We start from the raw sequence: 23,520 nt of genomic DNA on the forward strand, positions 1-23,520 counted from the left end.
CCCCAGAACAGGGCAAGCCCCATTCACAGCATCATTACCATCTCCTTCCCCATCTCCATCTCCATTGCCATCCCATCTGCAATCACATCCTGATTCCTATCCTCATCCTCTATCCCATCGCCATTCCCATCCCCTTCCGCATCATCATTCCCATCCCCATCCTCAACCCATTCCCCATCCCTATCCCTCTCCCCATCCAACTCCAGTTTTTCTCTTCATCCCCTTCCCCATCCCATCCCTATATCCAAACCCTTTCCCTCCCCATGCCTATCTCTTCCTCCATCCCTTTCACCATTTCATTCTCTATCCCTATTCCCATCCCTGTCCCTATCACATCCAGTTCCCAACTCCCTTCCCCATGCCGGTGCAGAGGATTGGGAACAGAAACACTCCTCCCTCCCTGGCGCGGGGCGGCGATTGATGTAATGCTGATTCTGCCAGCTGTTTGGTTGACGGCCAGGCTCCTGTCTGCGCGCGGCGGGCGGGGGGGTGGTGGCACTGTGCCGTCGCCTGCACTCGCACTGCCCCCTATCTCGCGGCCGAGGCCGCCCTGTGCTCGCCGTCGTTGTGCACCCCCTCCTCGCTGCAGTGGGAACATCCTTTCCCGCCCAGCCACCCTCCCTTCGTCCCTGTCCGCCCTGTTCTCGTGCCGCAGTGCGCCCACCCGCCCGTCGCTCTGGCTTCGGGTCCCGCTGGCTAAATGCTTTCGGATTCCTCCAGCATCATTTGCAGCGCATGACTGATAGGGCCTCTGTCTCTAATACTGCAATCCTGGGGACCATCGGGGAAACTAGAACCCATCCTGTCACCGTGGCGAGCCGAGCGCCTTGTTTCGGAAAAACCAGAGAGGGCTGTATATTGTCAGTGTGCAAGGGCGAGACAGGGAAGCGGTCAAAAAAGAGGATCGAGGGAACAGCTAAATGGGAAAACGGTACTTCGTGTAGAAGAGAGAAGGGAGAGCAAGGGCATTGCATAGGAGGACGAAGCAAAACGGGACAATGTCGGCACAAGAATGGTGCTGGCTGAGCCATCCTGAGGGAATGGGAGGAGCAGTCTCACTTTGGAGTATAATAAACTCTGGAATGAGGGTGTAGGCTGCTACTCCACGCTACCCCCCCTCTCATTCCAGCTGCATGATGACAGCATATCCCACCATCTCACTGGCTTCTTCTTTTCCTTTCTTTCTTTCTTTCTTTTTTTTTTTTTTTCCCTGAAAATTGGATTTTGAAGACAAACAAAAGTAGAGCATGTTCTGGGTGTGGTTGCATTTGATTTAGCCAATAGCCAAAGTGGGGGAACTGCTAAAGGAGAAAGACAGCATCTGCTGCTGAAACAAGCAGAGACCGAGGACAGCAGTAAGTGATGTGAATCCTATGTATTCTCTCAATTCTCCTTAAAACAATGCTAACGTAAAAGAGAGTGGAGGGAGACAAGAAGATAACTTCTTGCTTGCTGGGTTTGCATGTGTGGAAGGGCTTAGCCACCTCTATAAGAAAAGGGATGGAGGCTGAAACGAGGCGGAAAGAGGAAGAAGGCAGATGGAATTTTACATTCAGTCTGAAATGTTTCAGAAATGTCTGGAAAACTGTCCAGATTGGGAGAGAGACAGGTGGGAGGGAGGCTGAGAAGAACAAGTGGTCTTGAGAGGGAAATGGAGGCAGCAAGCAAAATTTCTAGGCTACAAAGGAGAGTATCTCTGCTCCCATTATAGTTTTCTTCTGACTACTTTCTTCTTCTCTCCACAGGTATGGAGACCTCTGGAACCTTTACAGTGTTGTGCCTCTTAGCTTTCTTCTTTTCTGCAGCTGGTGAGTCTGTACTACAAGGGGAGGATTTCTTCTCCACACTGGCTGCATTGAGTGTCCTACAGAGGCTAAAGTGAAATGCTCTGAAAAAGACAGAGACATGTAGAAGGATAGTGAAGGGGGAAAAGGCTGAACAAGAAAGGCACAGGGGTATAAGGAAAAATTTAGGAACTCAGGAACTGGTTCCTGTATGTGCCAACCCCCCAGTAAATAGTGGCAGTCACAAGACAGAGGTGAATTGCAGGAATGTTTGATAAGCAGAACATCCAGGTCTGGAATTTGAAAGAGAATTAGCTATGCTTTATGCTATAGATTGTGCTGTACTTCATATAGCTGACAACCAGTGTCTGCACAATCTGCAGACCATTTCCCAGTACTCCACAAAATTCATTCTTTTGTAATTGTGATAAGGTTAATGTCACTAGCAGTTACTGCTGGAGTGCCCCCACTTCTAGACAGGTCTTCTAGTTGCCAGTAAATTTTGTCCATCTTTGTGTTGCTGTTTTGAAAACTTAGCCTCCACTTTATGGTTTTGTTCTGTTTTGTTGCTTCATTCCTTTGGTTGGTGTATCTTAGGCAAAAATTCAAGTGGGATCAAATTACAAAAAGAAAAAAAAATAGATCAGCATCAGACTGTAGAGTCAGAATACTCAGAATAGACAGCAAAAGATTAACTCCAGTGAGTGGAGAAAGTTTCACCCCAGAATAACTGTATATAAGAGACAGATGACTGCACCTATGACATTCAAATCAGGTCATTCTGATCTAATCTCATCAATTCTCCTCTCAAGCTGCATGAAATGGCTTGAGACGAACTTCCTCTGTTGTTTGGTGACTGCATAGGAATTTAATTGGAGCTCAGTTTTGCCCCCAGTAGCACTTTTTTTTTTTTCCTGTAAGCATGCACAGTAGTTACCACAAAGAAGATGTCATGTTTGTGACTACAAATTAGGGAGAGGCATCCAAGACCTGGTCCACAAAGTTAAAGGTAGAAAGAAAAAGTCTATGATGCATAGAAAATGATCTTAAATGAGAATTTCTTACTTCTCTGAATTTGGTTTTGGAATTCTGTTATTTATATTTTAACTTAGACAACAGCACCTGGTCTCTCATTGTCTTTTTCAGTTTTGGTTTAGCTATAGACTGGTGAGTTAGGGCTGCAGTTTTCTCAGACCTCAAGGATGCATTTGCTGCAACTTGGACAATAAAATGCAAGCATTTGTAAAACATGTGAATTGATTACCTGAACAAATACAAACTGATGTAATTGAAAATCTCTCTAGAAATTCACCTCATTTGTCTCCTCTCCTTGTACTCTGAAGTTTCACTTCACTTGTGTCCTGCCGTTTTAGAACTGGTCTAGTTTTCTAGTCATCTTGCAGGAGGAAGAAAAGGTAGTAAAAGGTGTCTTTTCAATGTTAAAAAGTTTTTTTAGGTCAGAACCTGACAACTTTGTTTCTATTAGAAACCATCAAGAAAGTGAAGATCTTTTGCCTATGCTTATTACCTTTAAGAGATTAGCCAGAACAGGAAAGTTGTAGGCATCCACCACCCTGTATATAAATTATATGTATCTGTCTCTCCCTCAACAACCAGCAGCTGAGCCCTTGCTGGCAGCTGGGTGTGGAACAGAATAGTCCTTTAAAGCTGCAGAATATAATTAAATAGAAGTCACAAGAATCCTTCTGCAGTTTGCATGTAATGGCTATTGGAATGAGGAGGGACTAAGGATAAAACTCCAGACAAGATAGCTTTTACTCATGTAGTACTTCCATTTAAGAGTAGACAGCTAAAGGCTGAGTCCATAATATGTGCTTTGGGCTGGTCCTGCACACATTCCTGCAGTGCCCCAGATCACTCTCTTTTTCCTGCCAACTCTTTCCTTCAACCCATCCCCAATTATGCAAGCGTTTCCCCTCTCTGTATGTAGCAGGAAATATTTTCATATTCCTGGCTGCTGGAGAAAGCAGCTCTTTGCCCCGTTATGTTTGGATAAATGAGCAATCTATTTCAATTCCTCTTTTGTCATGCAGCACACACAGTCAAGCCTTCCTGAGCACAGGAAAGATCTTCTACTCTGCTCAGTATTCGGGGAGGATGAGGGACCAGATAATTATTTGCTAAAAGAGACATGCAATCTGTTGCTTACTGTGCCAATGACACACTTTTGTGACCCCAAACAAATAACTTCTATGACTCGGTTTCCTCTTTTTTCTCTAGAACACAGATAGGGATTTTGACCAACCTCAGCAGGGAGGCAAGTAGTAATTTGTTATCAAAATACATCAAGAAGTGCTGCAGAAGTGCAAAATCAGGGAGATTTGGAGGTATTTACGTCTTTTCCCCTGCCTAGCCTTCAATAATGGTGGAAACAGCACATGGAGAATCAGGGTTCACAGGGAGCAGAGAGGGCGGAGGCAGAGTGGACAGCGTTTCTCTCTTCAGCTGTGGGTGGTATCTTCTACACAATCAATCATCTCATAACAAATTTTACAAAGATTTCTTATAGAAATCCCTCTCCTTTCTTCACTCTCCTCTCCTTGCAGGCTGGTTTCCTTGGGTGGTGAATGGACAAGACGTGGAGAGTGTAACTGGTAAGTATTACTGGCACGTTAATATACTGCCTGTATATTAACTGTTCATGTGACTTAGTTGTCCTATATAGTTGCAGCCTGATTAGTTGCAAATGCTGTTCTTAGTTTCCTTGCCTCTGACACTGTAGCTTGTCTTTCAGGGAAGAATAAACAAGGCTTCTAAAATAACCTGCTAAATGTTATATGCTCTTCGCAAGTAATATTGGGGTTTTGAGTGCTTTGCGTGAAGTTACGTCAAGGGCTGTGAGGTCACATTTCTTTAGCAGTGAGAAGCTGGGGCAACTTCACAACTGCTCAGGAAAATCCTGAGCAAAATGGTGCATAAGTGATATCATACTTCGTCTGCAAGACTGCAGCAGAAGAGTATTAACTGGTTTTCACACTGAATGTGTTGTTGGGAGGTAAATTGATTTATCTCTTTGTACCTTATTTCTTCCATTTCTTTGACATGATAAGATAAAATAAATGTATATTTTCATCATGTTTTATCACTCAGAGGAACCACAAGAGCCTTACTTTTCTCCAAACTGAAGCAACTGACTAAAGCCTTGAAGCATCTCAGAGCCATGACCCTTTCTTGAAAAGAATTCAGAGGCCAGTCCAAAATGTGTCAGCCAAGCTTCCCTTTTCTTCACACTTTGTCCCTCCATTCCACCTACCCCAGCTTTGCCATCAGTTTCCCTTCAGAGAAACTCATCTGCTGATGAATTCTTACAGCGTAGATTTTAGAGTTGCCTTGCAATTAACTGCTCATTAGGTCATGCAGTGAGTACTCCAGCTGCGTGTCCTGCTGTTGCAGGAGCCATCAGTGCCTTGGTTTTAGAAGACTTTTCTTCCAATCATGATGCCTACAGTGTCCATAGCTGAGAAATCAGAATATGAATCCAGAGTTCAGTAAGGGTTTAGTGCAACATCATAGAATCATACATAGGTAACTCCAAAAGTAATGCCTCTTATTTATTTCCACAGACAAGAGTGCAGTAACACTGCTTGACAGAGGAAATTCTCAGCTACAAAACTCTGTTTTTCTACACAGTCTCCACCATTAGCTATGCATTTTTATCAGTGATGAACTTGCATGCCACACTCATAAAAATTTGTGTGACTGTCAAGAACATGGGCTATTTTTCACATCACTGTCACCACTGCTGAAACACACCACCTACTGCCTCATTGTGCTAAAATTCACTGTTCTTTCTCCAGAAACATTCAGCAAGTATCAATGAATATCAATGGGCGCAATTACTTCCAACACAAAGGAATTCAATTACACACATTTTCTTCATGCTCACTTCCATGTCAGATGTCATTTTGTCAGACTGCCCCTCTGCTGCCATCTGCCACACAGCAACAGAGTGCAACAGAAGATTAGTGGGAAGGCTCAACCTCTACTGCCATACCATCACCTCTGATGTTGTGGGCCACCATAATAAAATAGGAGGTATTACTTTTGAAGCAGCCTCCATGGAATTGCTTGAGTTGGAAGGGACCATTAAGAATTATCAAGTCTCATTCCCTTGTTCAAAGGACATCAACAGACAAAAATGAACACTAAGAATTCCATTTCCAGTTCAGTTACTGTAGAAAGCAGTGGATAAGGTGGAACAAGTTCAGTATGTTTATGTACATCCTGGATTGAATCCCACTGTCTCCTGAGCCTATCCCAGTAGCCCAGATAATTCAAGCTATCTATAGTTTGTCATGTAAGAAACTACGAAAGTAAAGACAAACTCTCTCAGGATATAGAAGGAACTGGATGTCCTGCTGAACAACAGGTTGGCCATGAACCAAGGCACCCTTTTGGCCAAGAATGTCAGTGTTATCCTTGGGTTCATTAAAAGGAATGTGGCTAGAAGAGTGAGGGAGGTGATCCTTGCCCTCTGCTCTGCTCTGCTGCGGCCACATGTAGAGTATTGTGTCCAGTTCTGGGCTTCTCGGTTCAAGAAAGATAGTGAATTTATAGAGAGGGTCCAGTGGAAGGCTACAAAATGATTAGGGGACTGGAGCATCTCCCCTAGGAGGAAAGGCTGAGAGACCTGTGTCTTTTCAGCCTGGAGAAAACTGAGTGCAGATCTCTTAAGTGTTTACAAATATCTAATGGATGGGAGTCAAGTGACTGAGGTCAGATGCTTTTCACTGCTGCCCACTGACAGAATCAGGGGCAATAGGAGCAACCTAGAACAAAGAGCATATGGACATGAGGAAAAACTTATTCACTTTAAGATTTACAGAGCCCTGGAAGAAGCTAACCAGAGTGGTTGAGGAATTTCTTTCTCTGGAGATATTCAAAGCCCATATGAATACTCTCCTGTGTAACGTACCTCTGGAGAGGTTCCTTACAACCCCTACAATTTTGTGATTCTATGACATTCTCTCTTCCAGGTGAAGTTCACACCAGCTCTCTCATCAGCACCCCTGGTAAGTTCTTACCTCTCAACAACTTCAGACTTCTTTATCCCCTTGTTCACCTTTATTCCCATTCCTTTAGCCCCAAATGTTAAGAAACCCCTCTTCCCCACCTTTGACATCTGGCAGTCCTCTTCCAGAATTTATGGCTCTCAGGGAGTCTCTTCTCTGCACCATGCAGGAAAGTAAATCAAGGTAGCTAATGATCTGTTATCCAATGAAATGCTGGTTTCACCTGGTGTACTCAGAGCTGACTGAAACCGATTGCACTGCAGGAAGCCATGAAATCTGATGTTTACACAGCCTGAGTTTCCGGAGGAAGTTGTAGGAAGAAAGAGACTAAGTGACAAGGGAGATAAATTGGCCAGGTTCACGTATTAATCTAGTAGTACTGTCCTCCATGCCGTACCTGCAGCTAACGTCACCGAGGAGTAGCAAAAAAAAAAAAAGTGAAAATTACGGTGAATGCATGGCACTTCAGACGAGCGCTTACTCAGGCACGTCCAACCGGCGGCCCCGCACGGCTCCCACTGTGGCCCGCCCCCTGGCGTCAAGAGGCCGGGTGCGCACCCGTCGCTCCCAACTACCAGACGTCTGTATGCGATTTTCATTGTGTGGGCTCCAGATGACGGAGTGATCGTAGTGTACTGCTAACAAGTTCTCGCCAATAGTTTTCTGCATTTTAATACACTGGTAAACATAGTTGTCAACGGTTTACGGGCAGATTCAGCCCGGTTCTGTGACATTAGGTGCAGGGGACCCACGGACCCACACCCTGAGAAAGGGGAAAGGGGAAAGGGAAAAGGGAAAAAGGGAGATGGCCCTAAGAACAAAACAGCGGCAATGATCTGAGGAGGAAAAGCTAATTTACTAAATAAGATATCAGAAAGCAAAATAACACAATATAATACAATATAATTGGAATTGAGGCAAATGAATCAATAAAATGAGCAAGAGAGAGAGTGTCCGATAAACCAAAGGCCTTATGCTAACGCTGAAGGCAGACAGCTGCAACAAACACCCACTGCCGAGCTCGATCCCAACGGGAAGAGAGAGTCCTGTGACCACAGACAGTTTTTATCTTTCCCTCTGGGCGGAAATATGTACAAATGCAAATCATCGCACAGTCCTCGGGGGAATGTAGTTCTTCTTCTCTTCTGAGACAGGTACACCCAGAACAATCGATGATCCACAGAGCTGGAGTATTAACTCTTTAACTCCCAATAAACCACATGATGTTATGATGCGGAATATCAACAATACAACAAAAATCACAAAACCATAACAATAGTCCTGTGAACAGTGCAAAGTACACAGCCATGCTTTCTGTTTTAATACGGGCATTTGTGAATAGGTTTCAATATTGCCAAAACAATCATTAATTTACATTTGTGACTCCATTTTCAGTTGACATAAATACATTACCTGCAAACTTCCAAATGGAATGCATAGAGTTGCAACCGGGTATTCAACTCAAAAATCTGATCATGTTGCCTTATTAGACTTTTATATGACCTCTCAACAAAAAAAGGTGTCCCTCACTTCACAGTCATGCCTTATTCATGTCATCACTTTTGCTCGTTTGTGAGCAACTGCTGTCAAGGGTGAAGGACAGGGAGAGTAAAATTTAATTAAAAATCTGACGAGCACATTGATAATTCACAAAGAATTGCAACCAGTGCCATCAAGTCAGACTGATGCATTAGTTTCACAAAGACAAGGGCAAATATCCCACTAGCTTTATGTTTTTGTTGCTCTATCTATAGTACATATTTTACGAGGGCTGTTCTGAAAGTAATGCCTGCTATTTTTTATGTTGGCTCATAATGTTAGAGGCAGATGGCAATATGGCAGTACAAGGCTGAACCTTCCTGCCAACCTTCCTGTTGCATTTTGTTGCTGTGCAACAGATGGCAGCAGTTGAGTGGTCTGACAAAATGATTTCTGATATGGAAATGCATATGAAGCAAAGGTATGTCTCTGAATTCCTCCATGTAATAAATAAATAAATAGACTTTTTTTTTCATTTGCTGAACAAACAGAGTGACTGTACTCATCGTATCTGTTGTAGTTTCCAGGGAAATAAATAGGAGACTTTAGGCTCAGAGCAACCTATGCGGCCCAAGACAATTTCTCTTCACCCAGTGCAGTCCATGCAAGCCAAAAGGTTAGACACCCATGGCTCACCTCATGCAAACATGTATGGGGAGCCAAGTCTTGTTCTAGAGATTGCCCCAGGGAACGGATTCTGCTCTGTGACTAGAATATTGTGGATCAAGTGGAAAACACTGGGAAAATGCTGGCAGAGAAAAGTGGATGCACAGTCTCATGTATACATGGTGGCTGGTGCGAGGTGAGTGGAACATATATGAGTCTCACATTCAGTCTGTGAGACCTGACAGTCTTCAGGAGGACAGATAAATGCATCCTGTGTCCACACTAAACTGGCTGATGCTAACCTGCTTCTAAACTTGAAAAGGCTAAATATGAAGCCTTGACAGAAAACTTTACTTTCAAAATGCTTACTGTGGAGGGATCAAGAAGAAACTACTCAGGGAGGGATGTGCCATGGAATCCAACTCTGCTCTACAGCATCCAGTCAGATGTAGCATATTCACAGAAGTGTGCTATTAATCTGACAATTCAGATAGTTGTTGGTATTATGAACAGCATGTCTGTTGTCTACAAGTCAGTAGTGATGAGCCATTGGCAGAACTTTAGGAGGGAAGAGGATGAAATCTCAAATCTTTCAGAACATCTTCTCTTTTTCCAGCTGCAGCTGTAACACCACCTGTTCTTCTTAGTCCTGGTGAGTTTATTTTCAGTTCACAGCTGTGTGTTGCAAACCCATCTTTCCTCTCCTCACTTGGTCCCTTGAACACTTAGAATTCCATGTTCTCTGAAAGTCCCTAACTGGAGCCCTAGTGCCCAGGAGACTCCTTTTCTCTATGTTCATGTATTTTGTCTGTGCTTCTGGTTGACACAGGAAGTGTGCAGAAGTTTTTCTAATACTTGTGGGAACTTGTGCCTGGCAACTCCTCTGAGTTTGTCTCTGGATAAATAATAAAATATACTGTTTTTCTGTGGTACAGGTGGATTGGTTCGTTACAGGGAACAATAAAACCAAACAGCTGTTGCTTTCTTGTCATAGGCATTAAAGAACGAGCTGGTCCAGCTAGTAAGAGCCAGTCACAGGCTTCTTTGCATGTCCAAATTGATGGCAATTACAGTGACATGTACTCAAGCTTTTGAATTATAAATCAGGATGCCTTTTACAGTGTGATTTTGAACAGTAATGCTTTATGGTAAACCTTGGACAGATTTTTACCATTGTTGTGTGACACTAGATTCACATTGGGTTTGTACTTTCTTATACTTTGTGCAAGTAGCAAATAAATCTTCTTCCACATCAGAAATTACACGAGGGGGCTTTTGAAAGAACTTTCCAGTTATTTGTTTTGAATAAGCCAGTTGTCTAGAAAGAAATCATGGAAAACTACACTAATTTTGCTACCTTTCTGTCTTTCAGTTCAATCTGACACTGAAACTACAACAGCTTCATCAGGTATGTTTAAATTTGGCGCTTGCACCAACCCACTTTCACCTACCTCTACAGGTAGGTGCTGGCTGAGCACCAAATTTTGTCTCCTGAGACCTGCTGGAAAATTCACTTCATCCTGTTACTTGCATTAAGAGTACTGGATAATGGCAGTAGTAGAAACTGAAATCTTTCACTGGGTGGCTTGCCCAGGATGGGAAGAATTGGTACATCATCAGACCAGGCACACTGAGTGGCCAAGAGCTGGTATTTCAGAAGGAAATTCAAGAAAACTCATCATAGTTAACCCTAATCAATGGAGTTGGTTGTCCACATTTGTATCCCAAAGCGTGAGACTGTAGATCTATTAGAAACATGTTAATTGTGCAACTACAATTTGTTCCATTTATTTGTATCTGCCTTCCATGTTGAGGATCCCCAGTAGGCTTGGTTTGCACTTCACTTTCCCTTACTTTTATCTGATGAGGCAAGGCGATCAGAAATATTTGCCTTATTTTCCTCTTCTCTAAAACATTCCCATCTCTTACATGAGAATGGAAAATTGTTACTAGCTGCTTTCACTAGAAGCCTGGAGGACAGTACCTAGTAAAATATGCGTCCAGAATGCATATACCTGCCAGTGATGCTGGATTGAACCTCTGTGTGTTACGTGTGTTCTCAGATTGTCATGAGGAGCAGTTCCCTTGCACACGCCTGTACTCTGTTCACAAGCCAGTAAAGCAGTGTATCAGCTACCTCTGTGTTACCAGGTAAGAAAACAGCAGTCTCCAAGAAAAGCCCTATAAGCCTTCCAGAAATGGCACATCCAGTTCAGCAATTGTTTCCTTTGGAAACTGCAACTTCCTTCAAGGAACTAGTTGGTGAGATTAATCCAATCCTCAGTGCTGCCTTTTAAGCTGATTAATTAAAAGAGCGTATCTATTATCTGAGCAGCACTAAGGAGCTACTATGCATCCTGTATTGCAATCCTCACGCAAGTCACTTGGCCATACCATGAAGACTTGACGAAGGTTACCATTCTTTTTACAATGGCCTTATTCTGGACTACTTATTCCAAAAAGATTTAAGATTTGCCTCCTCATCATGAATATAAACGATTTTGTTTCTTTTTATTCCTGTGCTTTTTTCTGCTGTCCTTGGCATATTCCTGGTGATCCCTCAGTGTACGTCGCATGTATGTAATAAACAAGGAGGTGTGTTCTCGTCTTGTCTGCAAGGAGAATGAGGTCATGCAAGGTGAGCTACAGTACAAGATAGCCTAGGAAGGGGAACAGAAGAATAACTGCAGCCATCTGATACTGTCTCCAAACTAGCTTATTTCCCAGCCCCAATCTACATGTAGTAAGTTCCATAGACTAATTTTGTGGGAATGCTAATGCAGTGCAGGCTTGCATCCAGTACACGTGCTATGAAAAGTAGATACTATTCTACCAAAATTTTGAGAGCTCTTGATTGTGCCTTGAATTTGCTCTGCTTTCATCATGCACTGCTAACCCCAGATAAGCCTTTACTCAAACTTACACTGAGGTTAAAGAGTAACTCTCAGTATTTCTATTCATAAATTAAAAAAAAAAAAAAAGATCTAATCTAGATCTCTCATGTAGTTGCAGAAAAAAAAGGCGATTGTTATATATGTTATACATTAATAAAGCCAGAAGTAAATGAAAAAAAGCCTAAGGTTTTATTCACTTGCCTCCTGTGTGTGAGGATTCAGCACTGATAACAGGTTCTGTAAGCACAGTGAAGGATAGACTCCCAACTTTTCTGGTAGTGATGAGTTTGAAGGAACTTTTGATTATCTGTCAACATGTATTTATCTGCTTTGTTTTCAGATGAGATCTGTCGCCAGCTGGCTGGCCTTCCTTCTCGACGTCTCCACCGATCTGGGCAAGTCCTACAACTCCCTTGCAAACAGCTCCTAGAGCAGCAGCGCAGGAGGCCTGATGCTCTGTAAGCTACCAAAAGTAGAAGAGAAAAAAGAAGAGAGAGAAAAGAAATCATCATCCCCTGCCTACAAATCAAGACAAGTCCTTCTTTCTCACTGTAATTCCCCCACCATTTCCTTGCTTATTTGCCACCTCCCACATCCTCTTCTTCAGATGCTGCAGTGCAGAGTCCCCTGTCATGGTGGCTGCAGTTGTCTACTAAATCTGTTGCTGAGGATGTGGATGCTCTCTTTTTCTCTCAATTTCTGTTTGGCAGGCTTATTTCCCAGAGGTCCTTGTATCTGTGTATTGTCTCTGCAAAGAAACATGAATGGAGATGGAGTGTCCTCTCCAATGGTAGAAATGCCCTAAGCTGTGTCTCATATGGAGGAGTGCAAGCCTTTATGCACAAGGCTTTATGCCCTGGCTTATGTTTCTCGCATGGCAAAAGTATGAGTTCTGATATGCTCAGTCAGACTGTTCCTCTCCAGTCCTCCACAGCTACTGAGTTTACTCTGTCTCTGCTGGACTCAGAGAAGTGACAGAACTGGGAGATGATCTGTTTTCCCCCCAAGGCAAACAACATTGTCCTGTATGGCAGCAGATGATTTATAACTACCTCTGGGAAGTTCTTCATTTGAAGCCCATTGCCTCCCTCACACAAATATTACCAAAAGAAACAATTCTGGATTTAATATGGCATTACATTTTTCTCAAGATTATGTTCTCAAGAAGAGAGATTCCTCTCCTCTCCTCTCCTCTCCTCTCCTCTCCTCTCCTCTCCTCTCCTCTCCTCTCCTCTCCTCTCCTCTCCTCTCCTCTCCTCTCCTCTCCTCTCCTCTCCTCTCCTCTCCTCTCCTCTCCTCTCCTCTCCTCTCCTCTCCTCTCCTCTCCTCTCCTCTCCTCTCCTCTCCTCTCCTCTCCTCTCCTCTCCTCTCCTCTCCTCTCCTCTCCTCTCCTCTCCTCTCCTCTCCTCTCCTCTCCTCTCCTCTCCTCTCCTCTCCTCTCCTTTCTTCCCTTTCTACCAAAGAAAAATCTTGATGCCCATTTCAGGCAAGTTTCAGGAAGCAGCAAGTATGACTACATCTGTTCCTAAGCCCAAGAGAGCTCAAAGAACATGTGTGTCCTTGAAGAACTGTGAACTTGCTTTTTCTGGGGTGAAGGACAGCAAGAGGCAATGAATTAGTTTGTCCTGATGGGCTGTTTGATCTGTCTGTACCTACACTCTCCAGATGCTGAGTCCACTTTCAGTATCTCTACTTGAGTTCCTACCTTCTGACCTTGTGTCTTCTGCACTTAAAGAAGTCACAAACTGGAATGAGATGTGGTAGGGGAATCATTATCTGGGATCCTTGGGTTTTCCTGTAGGCACTCTGTATGTGCTGTATTGTACAGAACAAGGTGCTGGTGGGGAGGTGGACATATCTGTAGCTATGAGCATAGAGACAGGCCAACCTTGGGAAAATAATTCACTCTGGTAGCATTATGTCTGTTGGCTGCTAGAGGACCTCACTTTCCAGATGCACAGAAAACTTTTCCAGGTATATGGTCAATGTTTGGAGGTTGGATAGGGGAAATGGGGAAGAGCTGTCTGAAGAGTCTTAATTCACTCTTTGTGAATTTTGGTGGCATGACCAACTGTTCTCTAGAACACCTGAGCTCAGCATCTACCTCACTGCAGCAGAAGATCAATGAGGATCTCTGAGCACTGTTCTTAGCTCTAACAGAAAGGTAGTTTGCTACAGCATGTATTCACACTCACAACATAATATACTCTGCAACTGAACTGAGTACCATTCAGCCTGGCAGGCTGAACAGCCAGAGTAACACAGTATAAGGGACAGTTTGCTGTGCAGAGGTAGACTACTCAGAAAACTGAGGAGAAAAGCACTTAATGTAAGAGCCTCTCCACAATACTTGGATTTTTGCTGTGTGCAGATAGAAGCTGCTTTACAAACCTCCATGTATGGAAGGACACCCTGCAGGGGCATGTTTGTTCTATATAAGGTCAAAATTGGCTAAATGAGCTAAATCTCTAAATGTTAATCCATTTTACAGGACAAAGAATTACAAGTTATGCAGTGATTGCATAACTTGTAATTCTTTATAATAACATATATATACGTAAGGGCATAGACCTGCTACACAGTGGATGATGCTTCTCCTCTCAAGAGATTGGGAATGCAGGAGGAAATTATTACACGTTTCTGTAGAGGGAAGGGCACCAAGAACTTTATCTCAAAGCTAGTCAAGTAACTTGCAGTCACTGACTTCTATGCTGGGATCCTGTGAGGCCCCCTTCTCATATCCTACCTCCCTGTAGAATGGAAATGAGAAGTTAGAAGGTGTTCTTGGAAACTGGACTAGGGCAAGTCTCCACCCTGTATTTTGAGTTGAATGTAAGCTGATATATACATATATAACTGCATAACATAGCTACTGTACAGTATATAGAAATATAACACTCATACAATCTGGGGAATAGTTAGAAATCTTTCTGTTGCTTGCTTTCAGCAGGGATAGGAAGAGGTGCTCCTCCCCAGGAGAACACTATTTTAATGCTAGAATCCATTAATACACACAAAACATTAAAAGAAAGTTTATTTTCTGCTTTTCTTGGCAAATCTCACGTGTCTGAGTTTATTTGTGTCTAGCTGTATTTCCTCCAGCTTTGTGGGTAGACTTGACTCCACACCAAATCTGTCATTTGGACCTCTTTACTCCCTACTAGCTCATTGCTGAGTTGCTACCCATCGTTCACTCATGAATCACAAGTCTTTCTATAAGCTCATTATTATTTCTACAGATACAGAAAATTATCCTCAGCTTTTTTTTTTTTTATTATCGTATTTTTTTTTAATTTCCCATGGATAGTTGTGCTAAATTTTTTCTGGCAGTTCATAGCTGAGGAGCACAATGATAACTCCTACCAGCCCACGAGATATGTGCTGAAAACATGTTTTCTAACTAAGCATGTGCCATGACTTACTGGTAAAAGAATTAATGTCTCAAAGTAAAATGGTAAGGTGGTAAAATGGTAAGAAAAGAACTGTGATACATCACATTATAAGCAAAGAATTTGTTCTCTGGTGACATTTAACTCAGAACTACGGAAAACTGAAAAATTTACTACATTAAATAGTATACTTGTAGGTCAAGAAGATCAGGAAAATTATCTTTATTTGACTTCCATGTAGATTCATCAGATGCTAACTGTATCATATTTCAGTTACAAAGAAGGAGCACTCAGTGCATGGAAGACTCTAAGCAGTGTCCATTTTTGTGCAAGCAGTGAAGAGGACTAAATTTAGATACTAATTCTAGAACAAAAATGTCAGTGGCCCAAATTACCCATCTAAATGCATCTAATGGCATCTAATGGCATGCTATCATTCTTCAAGACTGAAGCACACAATGCACATCATTGCACAACTCTATACCATAGAATCAATTTTTCTTCCTGGCTAGCACAACTGAGTCCTTATTTCACACTGGTATAATAGAAACAACCTCAGCCTGAGTGACTATAAATGGAGCTCTCATCTACACAGGGTGAGGCTTTGACTCATGAGATTTTTTGTGTCTGCAGTGTATTTCTGTCAGCAGATCAAAGGGCTGGAGTACCTCTTACGAAGAAAGGTTGAGGGAATTGGGCTTGTTTAGCTTGGAGAAGAGAAGGCTGTGAGGAGTTCTCATTGTGACCTTTCAGTACTTAAACGGAGGTTGTAAGCAGGAGGTAGACTGACTTTTTACACTATCTAATAGTGATAGGACAAGGGGGAATGGATTTAAATTAAAAGAGAGGAGATTTAGGTTAGAAGTTAGGAGAAAATTCTTTACTCAAAGGGTGATGAGGCACTGGAACAGGTTGCCCAGCGAAGTTGTGGATATCCCATCTTTGGAGGCATTCAAGGTCAGGTTGGATGGGGCCCTGGGCAGTCTGACCCAGTGAGAGGCAACCCTGCCTGTGGCAGGGGGGTTGGAACTGGATGATGTGGCTGGGGGTTTGGAATTGGATGATCTTTAAGTTCCCTTCCAACCTAAGCCATTCTATGATTCTATGATTTTGCTGTTAATGAGTTTTTTTTTATAAAAATGTTTTCAATACTGTATCAGTTAAAATGCAAGCTGCATGTACTTCTTGACATTCTGTTCCCATATATATTGAACAATTGAATTGGTAAAAATAATCCACAGAGCAAAGCTTGATTTAATGACTAAGTGCTCTTTCAGACCATTGCTTTGGATACTTTAACAACACTTCACTTACAATCCAAATACAGTCACAAATTAGACATTAACAAAGAGATACAATATAAATATATTATTATTAACATGAATAACTGTCTGTATTAAGTTTATAAGTAAGAAGAAACACAAGAACTCACTGGCTTAAATGTAAAAATAAATGTATATTAATTTTTATTTAATGTGTCCTCATTGAAATCTCAATTAAGATCATCGATTAAACTATGTCAACAGCAGGCAGAGCTAACCAAAACTAATCAAATTGCTCAGAGCCTAGGTCAGCTGAGCTTGGAACAACAGGCAAGGATGGAGAATCCACAACCTTTCTGGTACAATGAAGAATATTTCCCTGATCTTAAATCACAAATTCCTTTTTTCAACTGATCTGTTGCCTCTGCTCATTTTGCTGTACGCCTCTGAGAAAAGGTTGGCTCTCTCTCTTTTACAATCATGCTGTAGAAAATTGAAGAAAATAGAAAAAAAAACATGGTAATTCATACAAAGCCTGAGTTTTCTTTCAAATCAAGATATTTTAATTACTATGGTTTATTTTCTTCCTTTAGGAAAACTGAATGAAAAAAAAAATGCAAAACCTGACTGAAATGATTAATCGTTTAAAGAAATTACTCTCTGTGTTCCTGAAGCAGGACTCTATGCTCATTACAGCCCATTTTCTTCATGTACTGCCTTCTTAACCTGGGCCACTTTCAGTTTCTCTGCCTTGCATTTGGCAGCCTTGATTTTCACTGTTTTGCCCTTAGATAGGATCTTTGCCTTTTTTGGTCTGTCAGCTTTCATATGCTCTAGTCTCTCGGTTGCTTTCTTGGTCATCATGGCTGACAGTTTCTTGGCTTTTCTTGGGATGTTCTTCACAGTCTCAGCTAGTATATGACAATCAAGGATAAGGTTCTCCTTGGTCTTCACTGCTTTCTTGGCATCTTCTCTTTGTTGTTGTTGTTGTTGTTGAGCTTTAAGAAGCTATAAGCACCAAGACCACTTTTTCTGCCCTTGTCCAGACTACTGAGCCCTATCTTGGTGATGCTGGAGTTTCTGTATACTAATTAGACTTCATTTCCTTTCTGGAGTCATGTGTTACCATTTGTTTGTGTTTCTTGTAGGCAGACATTGCTTTCATAATCAGCATACCTGGAGACACCAGGTTTGTAGGATTTGGATCCTCCTGCAGCTTTCTCTGGTTTCTTAGCAGATACCTTGGGGGTTGAGCAGCAGTGGCAAGAGCAGCATTGGCAAGTGCAAGCAGCAAGTTATTTTGAACATGAAAGCCAATAGTCTACCAACATGATGTCTTGACTAAGGTTGTGGTTTCACACTGATATATATCAGCATGCCATATCTTGCAATGGGTATGTTGTACCTACAAAGCATTTCCATGCTCAAAGCACTCCTGTGAACCTTACTGCTTAGATTATTCCCTTGTAGCACTGAAGTCAGATTGACAGAAAATGTACCCACTGGAAAATGCTTACAGCTCTTCATGTCTCTTGGCTGGTATTCAAGTAGCACAGAGCAGCTTCAGCAAGCAATGTTTGCCATTATTAGGGATTAACTTGATTACAAATTAAGCATGCTTTTTCCCAAGCCTAGTCTTACCCTTCAGTTTTATTCCTGCTGTGGAAGAAGGGTTCAAAAGAATTTCTTTTATGCATGGTGCAAGGTGAATGTTGATCCTATTTTTTCTCATCAGCTCTTCTTGAGCTCAGCATCGTCATTACTACATTTCTCCTAGATCCTTTATCCATCAACTGGTTTCTTTGTAACTTCTTTAGTTTGTGTTAGGAAAGGCAGCTGAACTCCTCATAGGCTCTGCCACCTCCTTTGCCGTTTGTCTTCTCTGAGAGCATAGCTAAGAGAATGATTCCAGGGTAGATTTTTCCTCTCAAATCTGTGATCTTATTTTAGTCTTGTCACTAGTTTTCCAAATCAAGATTGGACCAAGCTAGCTCCTTTAACATGAATGTACCTGTGCCCTACCCATCCCTGTACCTTCACAGAAAAGAAACAAGAGAAGAGTGGACGCAGTGTCCCTTTGATAACAGTACAGTCTGGGCAAAGGAAAATGAGCTTGTGTAGTCATGCAAGGGCTGTAGATTTTAGTTAGATGGAGTTGTTTTATGGGTACATCTGAGTGGGAAGCAGAAGCAATGCTACAAGGCTATGCATATAAATCCATTGGGCACCAGTGAATTATAAAAAGTTAAGTTTTGCATAGTAATTATTTGCAGTCAGTAGTTTGTCAGAGTCATTGTTTACCCTTCAGATTCTTCCTCTTTTTCCTCTCCTCTTGCTTTCTAGGAGGTTCCTCCAGCCCTTTCATCCAAGCCAAATCCATGATTTTGGCTGGAACCAGAGAGGGTATTTTTAAACAATGGAATCAGCTGAGAAGTTTTCAAACTCATATACTTCCCCTGCCTGGGCAGTTAGCTCTGTGTTTCATAACTCTGACCTCACTGCTTACAGCAGAAACTTGGGAGCTTCCCATTTAGTTATGGCTGAAGAAATATCGATTATAACAGTACAGTACTGCCAGACACAGCAGTGCAGTAGCAAGGAGGTAAGTCAGCAAAGTTGTCATAGCAAAGAATTTCATCATGCAATGGAAATCACTTTTCACCTCCCTGTCTTCACTGATTAATTGGAATGAGTCTCTCATTCCAGCTCCATGGACCTGAGGACTGGGCCTCCTAGAAGAGGGTCAGGGTGTCAGCGTACTAACTGTACTGTCTGACTTTTGACATTGGCATTAAGGAAAGTAAGAAGAGAACTAGCAAGGCTATCTTGAGTCTTCTGAATGCATTTGTTTTCTTTTTCTTAAGAACACTTTGCAAGATACAAGAACACTGTTCATGAGGACCTCCAGCCAAGAAAAACTTATAAAACTGCAGGGAATTCTCAATACATTACTGTAATCCAAGAAACATGAAACATACTGCTCTCTAGTGAGCTTCCAAGTACTTTTGTGACAGCCCTTCCCAGAAATAAAATTTACTGAAAAAGAAAAGGAAAATAAAAATCAGGTGCCAGGTGCAAGCTCTTTTTGCAGTGAATAGCACAAGCTGCAGCAACTGCACAAACAGAAGCTAGTAAGAGACAGCTATGATCTGTGAAACCATAACCACAGCGAAGAGGTGACTCTCATTGTGAAAAACTGTGGTGTAAAATTGAGTTTCTCTCTGTGACTAGCAGAAGATTGCATAGATATGGAGCCAGTGACTTGCACTAAGGGAAGCATGTAACTAGAAGCATGGCCTGGGTTTTCTAGACCAGGAGTTTGTGCTGCAGATTGAAGTAACACTGGAATGACACCTGCAGTACACTGTACAAAAAGATGATGTTCTCGAGGTTTGCACACTACAGAGTCAAAAGTCAAGAAAGATTGGCAGGACATATCTGAGACTGGAGCTGCATGCACTGCTATGGTGCGATCAGCTCTGGTAGTTATTTCCCAACGTCCAACTCTCAGCATGGGGTAGGTACATTCTCCTTTGATTTGCAAACTATGTGGTTTTCTTACTGTCATTGAGATAAGCTGTCAAACATTTACTGCATGTACTTGGTCTCTAGTCTTAGTTTTTACCTGCATGTGTAAAGCGCAGAAGGTATTCAGTAGCTCTCATACTCTTCAACCAACCTGGTTCCTTTCCTTCTACAAGTCGTGATCTCAGCAGATGTCAGTCACTCATTGCAAGGGATGGAGCTGCTGTTACCTGGTGGCATGATGAAGGAATTAATACAGGAGATTTGAGAAAAAATATGGGGTCATAAAAGCAGGATTAGGTTCATTATGCTGGGCAAGCAGAGAGCTACAGGGAAGGAATGAGAGGCACTCATAGGACTGCAGCTGAAAAACGTGTACTCAATTCAATAATTCAATAATACCCTAATTTTCCTCATCATCCATCAAAAACACAAACTCAACAATGGGCTAAAAATAAACTATGACAAGACTCCGGGTAAAAGTCTTGCAGGTTAAGCCTTGAAATCCAAATTACTAATGAAATGCATAATAAAGTTAATCTTAGTGCACACCCAGCAACCAGCCCTCAATTCTACATCAGTGGCATCATCTTCAATCCTGCAGCAGGCAGCAATGTGCAAAGTGGAGGTCGAAGTTTCATAAACCCACCCTCTTAGTAGCACTTCAGCATATCCTGAATTTCTAACTTCTCTCTCTCCCACTTCCTTCTTGTGGCTTTAGGCTGCAGCTCTCATCTAATACAGATGCCTTTTCAGTTTTACTTGCCTCATAGTGCTTTAGATTTTCATTTGCAGCCTACCCCTCCCACTTACATCCACCCTAAGTGGACTTCACACACATCCTCAGAGATCTCCTATATGTCTGTGGTGCTGTATATTCCACACCATGAAAAGTGGTGCTTTGCCATACCACTACTGAAACATACTTTCCAGTCATGGTGTCCACACATGCATCACAGGAATGTTGGCAGATGTAGGGACAAGGCTCTTTGTCCCATGGAACAAACTGCCTCCACATGTAGTGCTGATTTTTTTCATACCTCGACAGGGGTAGTGGTATGCTTGGCAGAACTATTTTACTTCTGTGTTCGATCTATTTTTCAATATGGGGCAGTGAATCTTTGTGGAATAAGCACAGAATATAATGTAACATGCTTATAAGAAATAAGCACATCAACTTGTTTATTTGCCAGTATCTACCTACAAGGAACTCTGCTTTTGCCCTGTTTGAGGTATTGTGCAAGTCTGAGTCTATGGTGCATCAGCACTTTTCAAGAAGAGAAAGTTTTTTGCTTGTGAACTGAGGCAAGGGAAACAGGTGGTTGCAGTTCTTGTGCTCAGTGTAAGAAACAACCAACTGTTGATGCTGGTGGTCGATTCAAAATGTGATTTCTGAGCAAGAGGTTAATGGAAAAAGTATTTATATCAGTACACAACAGCACACAACTTCCTGTTGACTAAACAAGCAACTTCTACTCTGCCTTGGGTTTAGGTAATTACTTTTAATTATTCACCACATCTTTGCTCTCTGATTTATTCTCTTTTTGCTTTCTGGTGATGTTAACCTTCCTTCTCCTCCCCTACCCCACTCTTCAATCTGCTTTTAATTCTCTGATGTTCTCATTTTTATGTAGGGAATAAATCCCTAAGTATAAGATGCCTGAAGGGATGCTGGTGCATCATTATGTAATCATGATAAGCTGGACCAGTGTCTCTTTCTAAACAATACTCCAAACACACCAATGCAGAGAACTTTCCTAGTCTTCCTGATTAGCCTTGTTTAACTGACCTGAGCTTTGAATCATTATTCATAAAACCCTTTCTCTCTTTCATACCCAGTCCCTTCTCCAAATAATTTTGCATTGCACAGAAAGGAAAGAACAAGTGGGGTCAAAATATCTCCTCATGTATATTAGCTCCCATCCTTAAAGAAGTCCCACCAGATATTAAAGATTTAGCAATTTACATTCAGGAAGGAAGGTTGACTAGCAAATAAATCAGGGGTCAGTGATCTTTCCATGCTTATCTGCTAAATATTTTTACGTGACCTCTGCTAACCTGCAATAAAGATTGCATCTCCTGCCATAAGAAGAATAGCATAGGAGCTGAGGGTCCCTCTCAAGATGTAGTCCTAGATTTGCTGTGAGACACTGAAAATACATCCACTGCTAGTTTTGACACCAACACATTCCTGCTCTGGGGATTAAAGCCAGAGGTAGAGAATTGCTGCTACTGGCTTTGGGCATTCACATTAACACTAAGCAGGAGGTGGCTGGTCCAAATGAAGGTTATTAGAAAGCTTTCATCAGCAGTTAGATTTGCTAGCACTGCCAAAGAGTGACATAACTCATCTGTTGGTTCATTTGTTTTTTCTTATCTCTGTGCAGAGTATCAAAGTTTAAGGAAAAGGAATGATGTTTTAAATCTTGAAGAATACATTCCAATGGTTCTCAGAACCTGAGAAAGAATCTATTTCAACATTTTATGAGAACTGACACATAAATCTCACAGATTTCATTTATTGGTACAATCTAGCTGACTATTAAGTTTTGGGTTTTTTTACTCCTTTTAATGTGAAAAAAAACTTGCAAATTTTTCTATAAATGTTTGGATCTAAAAATTAGGAACCAAAACAAGAATAAAGCCAAAGCTATTTTAATTTATCTGATGAAACATAGGCAGTCAACCTTAAGAAAATTTCCAAGGGTGTGTTGTTGTTTTTCACTTTTTATGTGTAATAGACAATTCCTTTGCATTACTGAAAGAAAAAAAAAATAATATGAAAGCAGGTTAAAATGATTCTGGGACTGACCTGGGATGCCTGTCATAAGGTTCTGCTAGAGCATAGGCTGAAAGGGAGTTTTTATTAGCAGGAATGTCCTGAATTAATCTGTTATGTAGGACAGGAATTAATAAGGGATGCAGACTGTTCTGTCTTCGGTCAAATACTAAAAGCCAGATCTCCAAAAAGCATAATTGCTATAACTCTTGACAATGAAGCTGCTAAACCATGTGTCTGTTGAATATATGCACTACTTCCGTGGAACCAGGAATACATTTCCCAAGGAGTAGGACAGTCCAGTCCTGGATCTTCCCGTAGTTCTTCCTTTCTTGAAGCATGCATTACCAGCCACTCTTAAAGTACTGGCCTGTAGTAGTCTGTTCTGGTCTGTCAGCTTATGTTTTTGCATATACTGGCTTCACGCAGTTCTAGCAGCAAGCTGAAAGCCAGTAAAATTAATAAAGAAAGTAAATCGAGCAGAGAAAAAATGAAGAACTACCCTATCCTAGCATGAGGTAAACAAAAGGGCTGTAGTTCTCACACTATATGCCCAGCTTGAGGAAGAAACAGAGCAGGATAGCTCCTGCCTCTCAGAGTCTGTGCCTGGATGAAGGTTCTCCTCTGTCCCTCAGCACTGCAGAAGGAATGGTCACCTCAACAGTGCTGCAGTGGAGCAGATCCTGAGAAGCAGAAAACTCTGTTAGCA

At 41.9% G+C, this 23,520-nt stretch overlaps 1 protein-coding gene across 1 annotated transcript; it reads left to right on the forward strand.

Annotated features, from left to right (window-relative positions):
* Positions 1 to 1,205: 1,205 nt before the first annotated feature.
* MFAP5 (microfibril associated protein 5) lies at positions 1,206 to 13,001 on the forward strand. Its single transcript, XM_065742294.1, has 9 exons — positions 1,206 to 1,364; positions 1,746 to 1,808; positions 4,352 to 4,399; positions 6,782 to 6,817; positions 9,579 to 9,614; positions 10,335 to 10,370; positions 11,026 to 11,113; positions 11,527 to 11,600; positions 12,197 to 13,001. Exons 2-9 carry the CDS (start codon positions 1,748 to 1,750, stop codon positions 12,316 to 12,318), a joined length of 501 nt encoding a protein of 166 aa, XP_065598366.1. The 5' UTR covers positions 1,206 to 1,364; positions 1,746 to 1,747; the 3' UTR covers positions 12,319 to 13,001.
* Positions 13,002 to 23,520: the final 10,519 nt, after the last annotated feature.

Source organism: Cyrtonyx montezumae, unplaced genomic scaffold, assembly GCF_038088225.1.
Source record: "Cyrtonyx montezumae isolate F1298 unplaced genomic scaffold, pur_monq_1.0 scaffold_3, whole genome shotgun sequence".
Taxonomy (NCBI): Eukaryota; Metazoa; Chordata; class Aves; order Galliformes; family Odontophoridae; genus Cyrtonyx; species Cyrtonyx montezumae.